At 40.0% G+C, this 15,407-nt stretch overlaps 1 protein-coding gene across 5 annotated transcripts in view; it reads right to left on the bottom strand.

Moving 5' to 3' along the window:
- KIAA1549L (KIAA1549 like) overlaps positions 1 to 15,407 on the bottom strand; it is a 77,141-nt gene that overhangs the window by 8,796 nt on the left and 52,938 nt on the right. For all 5 annotated transcript variants that reach the window (XM_027651220.1, XM_027651222.1, XM_027651223.1 and 2 more), the window contains 3 exons: positions 8,732 to 8,829; positions 7,404 to 7,549; positions 3,003 to 3,154 (listed from right to left, as the gene is read on the bottom strand). In XM_027651220.1, coding sequence (XP_027507021.1) covers positions 3,003 to 3,154; positions 7,404 to 7,549; positions 8,732 to 8,829 — 396 coding nt within the window. The remainder of the gene's footprint in view (positions 1 to 3,002; positions 3,155 to 7,403; positions 7,550 to 8,731; positions 8,830 to 15,407) is intronic.

Below are 15,407 nucleotides of genomic sequence, written 5' to 3'. Positions count from 1 at the left end.
TCCTCGTTTGTCATCACCTTGAAAAGTCAAAGGGTAAAGTTTCTTTCTGAAAGTGTGTTCTCTGCTTACCATTCCTCCTGAACATTTCAGTTTTAAACAGACAGCATGACTATATTTCAGGACACCAAAAAGCCTGGAACGGAAAAGCAGAGTTTTCTGATTTGCAGGCAGTGTCTAATCCAAGTCAGCCAAGTCTCTGGTCTCGCTTTTCCTAGTAGGAATGCACTAGATCCAGAGAAGGGAAATAAGCTCAGGTATGCCAACTTGGAAACTCAAGACTGAAAAGAATGTTTGATTCTCAGAAGTATCAAGATTTCTGGCTACATTTAAAAGAATTATGTGAGGGATTCACAGTTTTACTCTGTTGTTACTTCTTTGATTTCAGCCCCATGTTACACCAGCTAAAACTAAAATAATAATGTAGGCCCTCACTGTGTGAGATTAAATTTCTTCCACAAATCCATGAACCACAATACCAGTCTTCACAGTACTCAGAAGATTTTAACACATTAAATAAAAATAGTATTTATATTTTCTAGAAGAGTATAAAAGAGCCCTTAATTTTAAAGCAGGCTTTATGTTTGAAGCCTTTACCACCAGGATTTACAGATGCTCTTTGCAATCTTGGATATCCATCAAGCGATGAAGAGAATGTCAAACACGTTCAGTATGGAATGATGAGTCAAACATAGGAAGCAGGCATGATATGAAAGTAATCATTAGATGCAGGCACCTCTGTTTAGTTTACAATAGATTATTCAAAAGATGATTTCAGTAGGACACCACTAGAGGCCACCAGGTTACTGATTTCACTAAGCAGCATCCAGCAGTCTGGAAGGAAAGTGCCTTCCAGATACATTTGCCTTCTCCCAAAAAACTTAGCGCTTCAATACTTACCATTTAACTCAGAAAATAACGTATTATAGTAAATTAAGTTTCCTCTGTTCCCTTTTTAACAGTCCAGGCTCGTAAAAATGCATGAAAAGTAAAGAATTTTAATTTTCTTCTTACGGATATTAAGCCTCTGTTCTTACTAACTCTAAGAAAATCTTGGAAGTATGATCAAACTATAATATAAAGGCTCAGAAACCAGGACACATCCAGAAACTCAAACCCTGATTATTACTTTAGATGTTTATACTTTTTGCTTTTATTCAGTCTTTCTGACCATCCTATGTTATTAACACTATCATTAGTTCCTCTAGTAATCATTTTCAAATAAAGACAAATTCTTGACAGAATTGCATTCGTTGGGAGATGCAAATTCTTTGTAGAAAACTGCAGTGGTTTGGGTTTACATTTTTACCTCTTCTGCAATGCCACTAGAGGGATGAAAGTCTGAGAAATAAGAAGCTGTTAAAGCTCTGCAATGGGTAAAGTGAAGTTAAAGGGACATTTGTTTCTTTTGAATTCTATAGTCACCGCTGTTTTTCAGACAGATTCTAGCATCCCTCTCCATTCCTCTGTGTATAGTCCACTGGCACTAACTGTGCCACCTCTTTCCCTGAAGACAAGGAGACCTACAAGAAGGTGACACTCTTCTCCTTCCAGAGGAAGGAACTTGGAGCTGGAGACTTGTTTTCCAGTTTTATCCAGTTTGTTTTCAGTCTCTGCTTTCAGCAAGTGATATCTGACACTTTTTTCACGAGACTGCAGCCAAGAGTGGGGATACAAAAGGGGAAAAAGAATGGAAGACAGTAAAACAGCTTTCCTTATCTGTTCTGTGGCTTTTTTAGTTCTTAAAGAAAAACTTTAAAATTGCTATGATACAGCAGGCCTCCTGGATTTAAAATGTCAGTAAGGTTAAAAACACGCACCCAAAAAAACCCTCAAACACCAAAAAAAAACAACAAACAAACAAAAACCACAACAAAACAAACAAAGGAAAAAACCCTGAAACAACAAAACAACAACAATTAAAAAAAGGAAAATAGGTTTTTTCATGCTTTAAAAGGCAGCTCTGGGAAAGTCTATACAACAGCATCACAAGCCTGCAGATGTCGGGGCACTCCAGCAGGTGTGCTCAGCTTACAGAGGAAAATCTTTTTTTTTCTTGACAGTTCTGCCTACAAATTCAGACTTGCATCTCAAAGTCATGCTGAATTCTTTTCCTCACAGGTATCAGGAGCAGTAAAAAAAGTTTGACAACAAACAGCTGCCCCCGGGAACATTTATATGACCATGTTGTCTCTTGCTTAGTTGCTCAAAGCCAACTTAGCCTTTAACTGCAATTCACTAAAATATTCTGTTAATGATTTGCACAAGGAAATAGAATCTATCTCCCAGTCTTTTTAGCCAAAGTGGTTCTGCATAAATACCAGATGTGAGCTCAAACAGCAGAATTGATCTTTTTTTCGCTAGTGGAGAAAAAGTCCTACATTTGAGAAATTGTTTCAAACATGACAAACTACTGCAATTCATTTTAGGATGTTCCAACTTCAATTCTTTGAAACGTAGGTTTACTTTGGGCTAAAAATTACATCTGTTCCAGTCTAGGATTGTGCAATTAATTATTTAATTTATGATCTGTCACTCCAGCCTGCAGGAGGACTTGAAACACTGCACAGCAGGGCTGCAGCAGTGCAGAGCTAGGGTTCTGGCTGTCTGGAGAGAAGCCTTCAGGAGGCAAAGATGCTCCTCAAATTTAAAACAGCACAGGGCCACCTTGAGAGGCAGCATCACCCTCTCCTGCCACGTGCCTATTCAAATATTTAACCTCTGTCTTGGGAAAGAAAAATTATATCTAACCCGCCAACTTTAAACAGAAGCCTGACCTTAACCTAGTGAATGATTTCACTCTCTAAAGACCTTGCTCACAGTCCATGGGATGGCCAGCTGAAGTATCTGTGCCCTCTCTTATGGATTTTCACTACTAGAGATTATTTCCATTTGAGGAAAAATTATCCTTATCAGACTCTTTGCTGACCACTTAAGACTTGCTTAAAACACCTCCTGTGCGAATCACAGAAAACATAAGCAGTGAGAAAAGCAGGGATGCTTACAGAGTCTGCCCACTGCCCTGGCAGCTCACTCTCTCCAGCATAGGGCATCCAGGCCTGGTTCCTGTACGCGGTGGGTGGTGTCGGGATGAAGTAGCCCGTGAAGCCAGGTCGGTTTGCTGCTGGTATGGCAAACACTGCTGGTACCGTATTTCCTATTAAATTTAAAAAAAGAGTAGACATAATTAATAGCTGAGATTTTCTGGTATAAATTAGAAGATAGGGTTGTGAAACAACTGTGCTGAATGGTAATTTTTTGGGGTTGGTTTGGGGTTTTGGGGGTTTTTTTGTGAGAATGTGATTGCCATTGGTTGTCTGTAAGGCTCCCATCCTCTGAAAAGAGCATCTCTATGATGCTCTTTCAAATCATCTCTATGATTTGAAATACTGGAGAAGGCAAGATTTGCAGTTGTCCTTATAAACATGTACAGCCTTCAGGTACATACAAGGAGTTAGTCTTTACACTTGATCCTCGTAACAGCTGATCTTCATCAAAACTTTGAATCATTAGAGAAAAGGGTTTTTTCCCCCCTTACATTTGCTTCTTTGTATTCAGTTTTTAGCTGTTGTTACCATGGTTTTTAGCATAATGCACCTTTCTTTTCACGGTTTACACAATCTTTCTTAACATCTCTAGGCACAAAACCTACAAAAATGAGTGACTGATATGTTTAGCAGGCTGTACTCCCAACAACTCCATCATGAAACTTCATTGCTTCTCTAAATATACCAAGGTTCTACCTGCTCAATTCCTTTCCCAGGAACACTCTATGACTGCAATAAACTATGCAGCTTCAACTTAAATAAATATTTCCAAGGGAATTTGTTGACACCAAACCCAGTTTATCATGTCTTAATCAAGATGCATGCATAGGGATGTCCAGGAAGCCATCCACTAAAATTCACACTCTAATTCAAGTGGAAGAAACCAGCCATCCTAGCATAAGTTTCAGCCAAATCTCTGGGTATGGTTACACCTGCTTTCAAGTAGGATTTATTCCTGTGGCTCACAGAGATGCAGAGGACAATGTGGTTGTTGCTGCAGTTACAGAGATTACCCACAGGCTGCCTGGAAGACCAGATGTGCTCTCCCACTATTGCCCTTGAGATTTGCTATCATAACCCCATGTATTTGCCAAGTTTAGAACAGAATATAAACATCTTGCTTCTCCAGTAAGTCTTCTGTCCTCCAGTGTCTATTTACATGTGAAGACAAGACTCCAGAACTGTACCACTACTACACTAAGGTCATAAAATCCTCATCCCTAAATCCTGGGTGGGAGAGCTGTGTATCATCTTTATCAGTTAGTAAACAAAGCACATGTACATTATGATTTGAGTATTCAGTTATAATACATGGACATGTATTTTACTTTTCAGATTCACAGAATATAGCAAAAATAACATCCTTTCTGTGAAAGCAGAAGGGGCAGTAAACCCCATAAGAACACAACAAAGTAAAACTCAAACATTTTCACTGAGGAGTGGAAGGACAGTAATGTTACATAGATGGACAGATCCTCTGTACTGGAATCAATGCAGAGAAAATACTCTCCCTTCCAACTGCACATCGTTTGAATATTGCTACTAATTGCTCTCAGAAGATATGATACCACTATGCTGACAAAATCACAAGATATGGGCATTCCCCTAAACTTCACACAGTATAATTGAATTAGCATCAATTACTGGCTGCTTCAAATACCTTCATCTATCCTCCAGAATGTCATTTACAGCCCTGGCACATTTTTGCTTCTAAACAACCTACAAGAGGGTTATGCTATCTGCTCTCGTAGGTGATGCAGACACTGCATGGGCACATGCACAGAGATAGAAACGCTCAACCAGTGACATCCATCCCCAAAGCAGTCTCCACAAACCCAGAGATTTATAACTTCTCAATGACCTCCTATGCAGTCCCAGGCCAGAAGTGCTCTGGACGCAATCAGGGCATGCGAAGAAGAGAAAAATATATTGTGTAGCACATTTTTCTCCAGGGCAGAAACATATCATCTGTTCTAACACTATCTCAAAAAAAAAAATCCCAAAATCAAACCATGAAAACCAAACCAACCAAACAAATAAAAAAACCCCAAAACAAACAAAAAACCCACCCAAAACAAAACCCCAAACAAAACAAAACAAAACAAAAGGAGAAAATTGGAAGAAACAATGAGAGATATTTTCTTCCAAAATATGGACTAAAAACTTCTCTGTTGTGCTTTATATCTACACAGTGTTTTCTACCGTTAGGGACTAAGGTTTCATTTTGACTTTGGGATATAGTGCCTTTTCACCTGTGTCAGGCAGGATGCTGGAGTCAGCCCTCAGTGAAGCAGTCCACTGTGGAATTACTATGGACCGGTGGGATCTACAATGTATGCCTGCACTGCAGGGTATCTCACAGGGCCTCTATCCCAATTCTTCCAGTCCCTTGGTTTGGAAGGAGGTGGGTGGGCTGAGAGAAGTGTTGTGGGCAATCCTGGTTCTTTCCAGGTCATAAACAGCACAAGGGTTGCCATTTCAAATGAGTTAGCAAAGCTGGAAATAAGTATTCTTCAGACGTGTACAGAGAACACAGTGGTGCTCCTGTACATGACACATGGCTTCTACATCAAAACACTCTTTTAATTTAACCACAGAAAAATGAGCTATTATTCAAAATGATCACTAAGTAAGATGATGTAATACTTTATCTTAAATTATTACTGCAACATCATTATCTTAGAGCTGATGTCATATATGAAAATCTACTCCAGCTACTCCCAGAATTATTCTGGTAAACTCCACAACATACACAAAGGTCACTTGGTCTCTTCTGAAATGCAGCCACTCTTCAGCAGTAGCACAACATACCTGCTTTTAACACACAGCAATAAAATCTCCCCATCACTGGAACTGATAATAAAGCAAATCCCACAGATCATATTACTGAACACATAAAGGAAGGGCTCTTGGTAGTGTGGCATATTTTATAGCCTGAAATGTTTTAAAATGAAAGGGTGAGCATCTGCTCTTTTCAGATTCACGTGCACCACTTCCAGAAGTTGTGACAATAAGTGAGTGTAGGATCCTTCAAACCTACTGTATTTAATTAATTGACAACACATTTGCATATCCACATTATTATTCTCAGTAGATGATGCTGAAGACAATGCAGGTAACTATTATTTCTGAGGAAGCTAAGAAAGACATTTTTCTGGCAGATTAACAGAGCAATGTCTAATAAGCCTTCTAATTTCAAAACTTTGAACTGACAATGTAAAATTCTTTTTGATTTTGTAAGTTCTTTTCTATAGCTCTTCAAGAAGTAGCTATTTCAAGTATTTTTCCAGCTGTTATCCAGATACTGTCAAAATAGTGTATCAGCTTAATCTCATTATTAAATCAATTCATTTATAAACAAAATTCATATCAAAAGGACTGGAACTGATTAGGCCTTTAAAACCGGGACTTTCAGACTCAAAATATTTTCTGCATTTGGGCAGGAACTTTATTGTCCAAAGCAGGAGGGGTGATTAAATAACAGATTGTTACCTTTGACTATGCAAAAGCACCACTGCCTTCTGTTTTGAAGGGAAGGGAGCACATATTTTCAACTTGACTCCCTCAGCAGCCCACTGCTGTGACAAGACTAGGGGTTACGTTTCTCCAGAGGAAACAGGGAGACATAAAACTCATCCCACAGAGAGGTTGGAAAACCTCAATCTCTCAGATGCTGTTCATTATGTCCACTCATTTTTCTCCCCTTTTCTGACACACCAAGCAGACTTGAGGGCCACTCAACCTCCTATGGTAGTATAACTTACAGCTCCATTGTACATCCTCTGTTTTCAAGCACTTGGACTGATATTCTTGACTGATAAAATAATGGAAGGATCCTTTCTCCATGCCCCTCAGAACCCCATTACCTGTCTCTCCCACTTTGGTTGGTTTGTAAATGGTGAAACACAAACATACAAGTGCACAGAAGTCCCAGTGCCCCCACTTTAGCTTTTGCTACCAATGCCCTCTATACCAGCCCCAAAAATGCTACTGGATTTTGTGGCACTGATGAACATTTTTACTGGGATTTAGTAATTCAGAGTCCTGATTAGTGAGCCAGCAGAATGCCATACTTGAACAAAGAACATCTGAGACATTATTGCTGGATCTCACCTTCAGAAAAGACCATTTCCTGGTGCTTCTGCAGGATGAATATTTTATGATGCAGCTGATGCTGCATTTACAAAGAGGCAGGAAACCCTTTGTAGGTCTCTCTCAGTTGCACCAGGAGAGACCCCACCTAACACATCTTTCTCCAAATAATCATCCATATTTGCTATATCCCATGCATTCAATTTGTATCCAAAATAATATATAAGGCTCTCAAAGCTGCAAGTTGGGTCTGCACTATTTTTTCACCTGAGTGAAAAGCTGATTGATCAAGTGGACCAACAGACATTGGAGCTCTCGAACCAGGTGCAAAAGCTGTCTGATCATGATGTTGGGCCTGATCTGCTCCACTGGACTCAGGTATTCTCACTTTGCTGCCAATATCTGATGTAGACCTGTGCATTAGGAAAGAAACAAATAGACACTTGAGTCATTCTGACCTATAGAAGAGATTTATAGCCACATACATGCCTATAGCTACAGCAGGACAAGCCAGCTGGGAATGAGCTACCCAATTTTGCTCTGGCACGACAGAAGTCTGGAGAAAGTAAGTATGGAGAAATTCGCAGACAACTTCTTTAGCCAGGTCACTATTTTGCCAGAGCACTTTATTACCATTGCACAGAGCCTTTGCTTGCTGCTTCAAACAAATGCCTGTGAAATACAACACAAAAACCAGAGCTTTACCATAATTCACCAACCCAAGGCTGCAGGCAGCACCACATCACTACAGTATGCATGATATGGTATCATGTAGTAGGAGACTACTATGGTAGACAAGTACTAACATCTTTGGAAATGCTGTGTCCCAGCTGCTTCAGAGTTAAAATGCAATAGATGAACAAGAACATGTCAATGTTCAGTATGTCCATATCCTGAATATTTTGATGCAGTTACAGTATCATAAGCAGCCACTCAGAAATGTTTCCTTTGGTCTCTGCTCCACAGACCATGGAGGTCTGTGGTGCCTCCAATTGCAGCTGGCACCAGGCAGGACCTACCAACACAGCACTGAGGGCTAAATGAGTTCCTCCACCACAGAAGAGTAAAAATTCCTTGGAATGCATTCAATCAAGCACCTTAGTGCAAGGAAGAGGCAAAATGCACGTGCTGAGCTGAGGCAATCAGGCTCTTGCACATATCTGGGCTCAGATATGCAGGTATGAGATATCTGAGAGCTGGGCAGATGTCCCCAGACCTCAGGGTGCTGAGAAGCATCTTGCAATTCACCCCTATCCTGTTGCAAGCCCTTACCATACAGAAAAGCAGGAGAATGATGGTGTGAATTATCTACAACACACCCTCAATCCAATATGCCATTATGTGTGCTGAGGCAAAGCATGCTTTAAAAGAAACCACAGCCTGCATTTCCTGTTATTGAAGCAGACTAGCTAATAGAAGAGGAAAATTCATTGTTATTTCTCTTTGTGTTGAAATTAAATAAACCCAACATGTTTCTAATTTCATGAATGTGTCTCCATAAGTGCATTTTAAGTGCCCCTTCAGGGTTTGCCCCAGTTCTTATTACAACAGTGTTTTTTAAAGATCACACCTAAAATAAAATAAAAGATAAATACCTCCTGAGAGAGGCAACAGCCACAGGACCCGTCCTGGGAGGGACAGGAGGGGGAGGAGAACCCATTACCATCTCAGGAAGCTGAGAAAATCTATAAGCCTGTAATGGAGAAAAACAAATATTTTCTGAAACACCAGTAGACCTCAGTCAAATTAAAAACCAAAAGAAAGTCAGAAATTAAATACCTACCCCATGTGCCCTTCAACTGGAAGCTAACTTTTTGTGGTATCAACAGTAATTGAATTTATTTGAGAATTTAAAGTGCTTTGGTGATTTTAGAATGTGGAAGGAAACCTGAACGAATGAATTCAGAGACAAGATGAAGCCTAATTAAAATAAAATACATTAAATACTGTCTCTGTGACATTTGTAACCTGCTGGCAAAGCAGATGCGTTATGACTATGTGAGACTCAACAGCTGTTTTGGACCACAGGAAAAAGACCTCAGTATCTTCCTCCAGGAAGAAAGAAAGTATTTTAAAGATTCAGAAGGCATCCTCAGAACAGCATGTCGTGAGGCGAAGCCGCCTGTGAGCAATCCATATTTCAACCTTTTCCTTTCAGCCTTCAAGAGATGAAAAGAAAATTCTTCCCAAAACCCCCAAGCTCTGTAACTTTCTAGCACAGCAACAAAGGCCTCAAACAGTTCTGAAAAGGCAGACTGATGCAGAGGAACACAGGACCAACCCACTAAGTCACAAAATTAAGCAACTTGCCCATAATAATTCTGAGTTTCATCACTAATAGGTGTGAGGGATGAGTAATCATGTGCATGAAACCCATGGCACTCAAGAAATGACAGGTTGGACAAAGTTTCCCTTCTAAATTCTTTGTACTGCTATAGATTAGAGGCCATAATTTTGCTAAATATACCTAAAGACGAAGGAATGGTATCTCATTAGTGTTTCCTTGATACTTTTCTTCTACATATGATGGGTGAGACTTTGGTTTTCTTAGGTTTTTTTGGGTCTTGGGGTTTTTGTTGTCTGTTCCATTGTTTGGTTGTGATTTTTTTAAATTATGCTTTTCTTGATAATGCTTCAAAGCAATGCACAGGATTAAAGATAAAATCAGAGCAATAACAAATAAATTTTGGGAAGGCTGTCCACTATCAAGACACAGGCATTTTGACAAAAAAATGGAGGTCAATAGTGGGACTTTGGCCCTCTAAACAAGAGGTATCTGGTTCAGTCAGAGAAACTCCCTCCACAAACAGCAGAGAAAGTTAAAAACACATCCCCCCAGGATGAGTCACGCTCTATCTCCTGCCTGTAGAAAGAGCCTACAGGATTTATATGATTAGTTCAGACTTAACACCTACATTTAGGTTTGAATTTGGCAATATAAATCCCACACTACGTATCAGAAAACACTATCTTTCAGTAATCATCTTTTAAAATTACCCATTTAGACTGTATTCCAATACCTTCATTCTCAAATACCTGCAAAACTGGGTTAACAAGGAGGAAAAGTAATTTATCAAACACTGACTTTTGATGTCAGTGTCTCCAAGGGAAAAGCAATACAGACCAAGCATCTTCCTCCCGCCTCTCACTGCCACCCCTACTAAAGCAGGGTAGAAACCCTCAAAGGCATGTCTGTGAAAATACTTTTTTCTTTCATGCCACCTACAAAGTCTCCTAATATTTACTTTCACCATGCTGCCATGATATTTAAAGAATTTATATATTTAGGTGAGGAAAAAGAAAACTAAAAAGGCACTGCTACATTTCTTAGCCAGGGGTTGGAAATACTGCTTTTTAATGAAAGAACTGTAAAGAAAAAAACAAATGTTATTTGCATCAAAGAAAAACTTCAATTATATTTCTGCTAATAGCACTGAACATGAAATGGTCTGCATGCCTTTTCTGCATCTCAAACGCTGGCAGTGCTCTCACAGGCTGGGCTGAACACTTCCTTCTGGCTCCACAAGCCTTTCATCCCACATCTTGCTCTCAGCGTGCATTTGCACCAAGTATGAAATCTTTTTTATTCCCTCTATTTTAAAGGAACAGCACATGAGATGATGTTTCAGGGTGGAAAGTGACTCCAGACACTGTTTAGCAGGGTGGGCAAAGACTCAGAGTAGATTTGGGTTTTCTCTTCTGTGTGTTAGTGGATGTGCTTTGGAACAAGGACATCCTAAGAGGTATTTTAAGGGATCACGGTTCACAAATATGCTGCGACTTGAACTGAAAATTTTTGGGGAAAAAAGTAAAATAGAAAATCTAAGCGTTTATTTTGCTGCTTACACAGGGGATGAACAATTTTGAGTGACTGGCAATATTTTGCTTGTGGCTGGGCAGAGAGAATCCTGTTAAAGTGAAAAATCCTGTAAAAAGATCTGCTATAGCATGCTGAGGAACAGTCAGTCCTTGTGCTGAGCTTTCACAGGCACCTAGATGGTTATGAGAGGGAACTCCAACAAAATTTCTAGAATTTCTCCAATGGGTTGGGATATTAGTGTTTTCTTGCATGCAACACATAAGCAGAAAAAAATATTCAGAAGCAAAATTAAATAAAAGTTTTACTGTAGAGTCCTGTTGCAGATTTAGATGAGCCCTTAGGTTCTTGGCTAACCAGCATGATTGTAGAATTAAAGTCACGTCACTGAAATTCGTACATCATTGCGAATCCAATCAGAGAGGGGGGAAAAATCCACAACCCAGCTGATTTCATAGATTTTCCTAATCTTACTCTTCAAAATGAGTTTATCCTTTTAAAAGGATCTTTTGGGTTTTTGCCTTTGGGCCTAGGACAATAAACCCTCTGGAAAATAAAGTCCAGCCACCAGCAGACACCTGCATCACTGTCTTCTACAACCCACAAAAGTCTAATGTCCCACCTGTCAGGATGCAGGGAAGAAAAGGGACCTTAAAGATTATCCAGTTCCAACCCTCCTGCCATGGGCAGGGACACCTTCCACTAGACCAGGTTGCTCAGAGCCCCATCCAACCAGGCCATGAATGGCTTCAGAGGTGGAGCAGCCACTACTTTGGTTAACCTGTGCCAGTGCCTCACCACCCTCAGACTAAAGAATTCTTTCCCCATACCTAATCTAAACCTGCCCTCTGTCAAATTAAAGCCATTCCCCCTCATCCTACCACTCCACATCCTTAATAAAAATCCCTCTCCAGCTCTCACCTTTAGGTACTAGAAGGGGCTCTTAAGTCTGCCTTAAGTCTGCCTGGAGCCTTCTCTTCTCCTGAACAATCCCAGCTCTCTCAGCCTGTCTTCACAGGCCAGCACACAATAACTATAGGCTAAAGCAGAAACTTTGCAGTTGGCTTTAAGGTTACATTCCCCTGGTTGCAATATTTAAATACTTTTACCATCTCCAACTTCCAGATTTGTCTTGGGTGAAATTTTTCAATGTTGCATTTTAATTACAGAAATATCCATCTCCTTACATCTCACCGTGCGAATTAAAAGAGCAGTGTCTTTGTTTACTCTTTGAATGATTTGACTAATTTGGTTATTAAATTGGGCAGTGTCTTTGTTTACTCATTGAATGATTTACCTAATTTGGTTATGAAATTGCAATCCAGGAATAATACAAACTTATTGATTTGGTTTTGTTTCAATAGCTGTCCTGTTTTATACTTAGCAGTTGTTACTGAAAGTAGCTGAATTTTGGTAAAATACCTCTCTTTACCTCTGTTAAATGAAGAGAAGCTCTGAGGATGTGGATATATTATCAGCCTGAAAGTCTTGGTCATCAGTGTCTGTTCATGGTGCTACATCTCACCTTGGGACCCAGAGCTCTGTTACTCTCACTCCTCTTTCCAGAGCACTGAAGAGGAGAGAAGGGAACTGGTCCAGCCTTGTGATAAAGAGGGTTTTCTTCCCTGGCCTTAGCTCTTGGCTTGACTCAGCTGAGCAAATTTCCAAAGCAGTAATATGATCTGCCAAGATCCAAGGCTGGCTTGTGCCACACAATCAGCACTATAACTCCATCCTCCAGTCACAGCATACCAGCTGGATGACAAGGACTCAGCCAAGTGTTACTCAGCATGTTTTTGGAAGCTCCAGAACAACACTAAGGCTTTGCATTTCACTAGCTTTTCTCTGCCTGGAGAAGATGTGAGCCCCATAAGAAGGAATCCTGTTTTCACAGGTCACCCAATGGGCAGTTTGGGAAACAGGCATTTCCTCACAAGAGCCACAGATAATTTAGGTATTAATATTAGCACGTAAAAAAACCTCCCAACAAACGAACAAAAAAAAACCACACAGAAGGCCTCAAAAGGGAAAAGGAAAATGAAAAATAAGATGCATGCACACTCTGGAGAGACACACAACTGCTTGATGGTGGGACTAGCCAAGAAGTTGACTGCAAGAAACCAAAGATCCGTAACTTGGAGGACACCTGAAGAAACACAGACTTGAGGAGGGGTTCTGGACCACTGAAAGCAGATGGCACAAAAACTCAGGGACAGAGGCCAACACTGAGGTGGAGATTTGCACGCAGAATTTTGCTTTTTTGCCTCAATCTGTTTAACATTTTTGCTTGATAAAGACAGAGCATGTCTGCGCTAGAAATCTTATGCGGCACTTGTATCATCTATGATATGCCTTTGCATTAGGTTTTATAAAACCTAAAGGTGCATTCAAGTTACTGGAAAGTTTGTGGGATCTTGTAAAAAGTTTAGTCTAATGTAACTGGGCTGTGAGGAGCCAGATCTCAGAAGAGAGTGACACACTGAAGACTTTTATATTTGCCTGGTATCTAAAAACTCAACAGTAAAGCCAATGTCTGAATTTGTTCTGTATAAGCAGGCAAAATGTTCTTGAATCCATATTTCAACTTATAACAGTATTGTTAATGTTGGCTTTTAATTGGCACTCAGAACTGAAGTTTAAAAAAGGGCAAAAAATAAATAACTCTTGGTTTGCAGAGGTAACAACATCCCAGTGCACAGGTACTTCTCATCCCCAAAGCTGTCAGAGGCTGCTCACTCACCCCTCAGCTCACTGAGCCTGGATACTTTCTCCACATGTTGTCCAGCCCACTCCCACACACTCCCCATCACAGCATCTCCCCCAGAGCTGCTGAGGAGAGGTATCCCAGACAGGCAATCAGCTACTAAGGTGCTGAGATGTAATTCTTCCATGTTTTTCCTACCCACAGGTCACTTCCCATGCACCTCTTGGCTGGATATTTTCAATTACAATCCTCTATCCAGAAAATGCTGGGTGTTCCTGAAACTGATATGCAGAAAACTATGAATTGCCAGCCCTCATCCAAAGTCCAGCAGCCTGTGCCTCTCCTAATCTGTGGTGATAACTATCTTCAGGGAATTTAACACTATCTTGAGAATGCCAGAAAGATAAGCAAATGCATAAAGGTCCCAAACATGCAGACGATTTAGGACAGTAATAAGTCTTAGAAAGAAAACAGTGAATCATTCACCAAAAAAAGTATGTCTATTACATTTTTTAAAAACCTCTCACCATATAATATTTTTAATTTCATTTTATGAAGATTCTTTGAAGTGTTGAAGTAATTTGACTTCCCATTAGCTGTCTCTTGAGCTCTTAATTGAATTCTAACCATAAAATATGATTATATATTGTATGAAGTTCATAGGACAAATTTAAAAATGCCAGAAATAACCTTTAGCATGATTTAAATAGCACTGGCCTGAACCTTTGCAGGCAGTGCCACTGGCTTTCAAGTATGTTCAGAATAGTTCAGAGGCAGCATCCCTTAATGTATTTTTTATTGTCATGGAAGGAAGCCATGGTAATGGTTATTTTGAAGCGAGGACATTTTTCTGCATTATCCTCTTATTCTAGCCAGAGTAAGGGACTCAATTTGAAATGCAATCTTTAAAAAAAAAAATCTGACAAAAAAAGTGCACCTTAAAATGGACAATTTTCAGACTAATATTGTTAGTTGGGCTATTTCTCATCTGAAATCAATCATCTCTGGTTTAGATTTGTACCTGATATATAAGAAAATATGTTGCCAAGTTTCACAATACCATATGTAGTGAAACTACCAGGGACAGTTTCACAAGCCATGAGCGTGCACAGTGCTACTGTGGCTGCTGTCTAGGCACCTATAAAATTCCATTAACAATTTCCACCCACAGACTGAAGTTCTTAATTCATGTATCACTTCTGAGAGGTAAGGACATGTTAGCTGCAATTTGAGGCTAGAAAATTAAGGATAAAGAGTGACTTATAAGGTCAACCAAGAAACCCATGGAATTAAATCTTCCCTAGAGTCCCAAGCCAATAGCTGTAACTGCAAGACTGTCAGTAACAGCCCACATTTCAGGTCACTCCATCACACTTGCTTCACTCTCTTGCAATGATGCTCTTCAGTGCTGGACCTCTCCAGTGATGCAGAACTGTTGATGTTTCATACCCAGCTGCTGACACAGTTGTTCTATGAAACCACGTTGTTTCCTAATACGCATTCAGTGAGAGACATGCAAACAAGTTTTTGATCTGTTGAACAGCCTGGAGCTCAGTGCAGCCTGTTCTCTCAAGTACAATTTGGTCAAGACAACCTTGCTGCTAAAACAGATACCAAGACTTTATGGTGTACTTGTGTGGCTGCAAGAGATGTGTCTGGGTAAGCATTTGCACATACACCCCACTACTCATAGCTATGAGCAGATCTGGTTTTAAGCATGTAAATGGGACTACTTTAAAAATGTGTCTCA

The sequence above is a fragment of the Corapipo altera genome, unplaced genomic scaffold (genome assembly GCF_003945725.1).
Source record: "Corapipo altera isolate COAL_440 unplaced genomic scaffold, ASM394572v1 78, whole genome shotgun sequence".
Classification (NCBI taxonomy): Eukaryota; Metazoa; Chordata; class Aves; order Passeriformes; family Pipridae; genus Corapipo; species Corapipo altera.
This window is presented reverse-complemented; position numbering and strand designations above follow the sequence as displayed.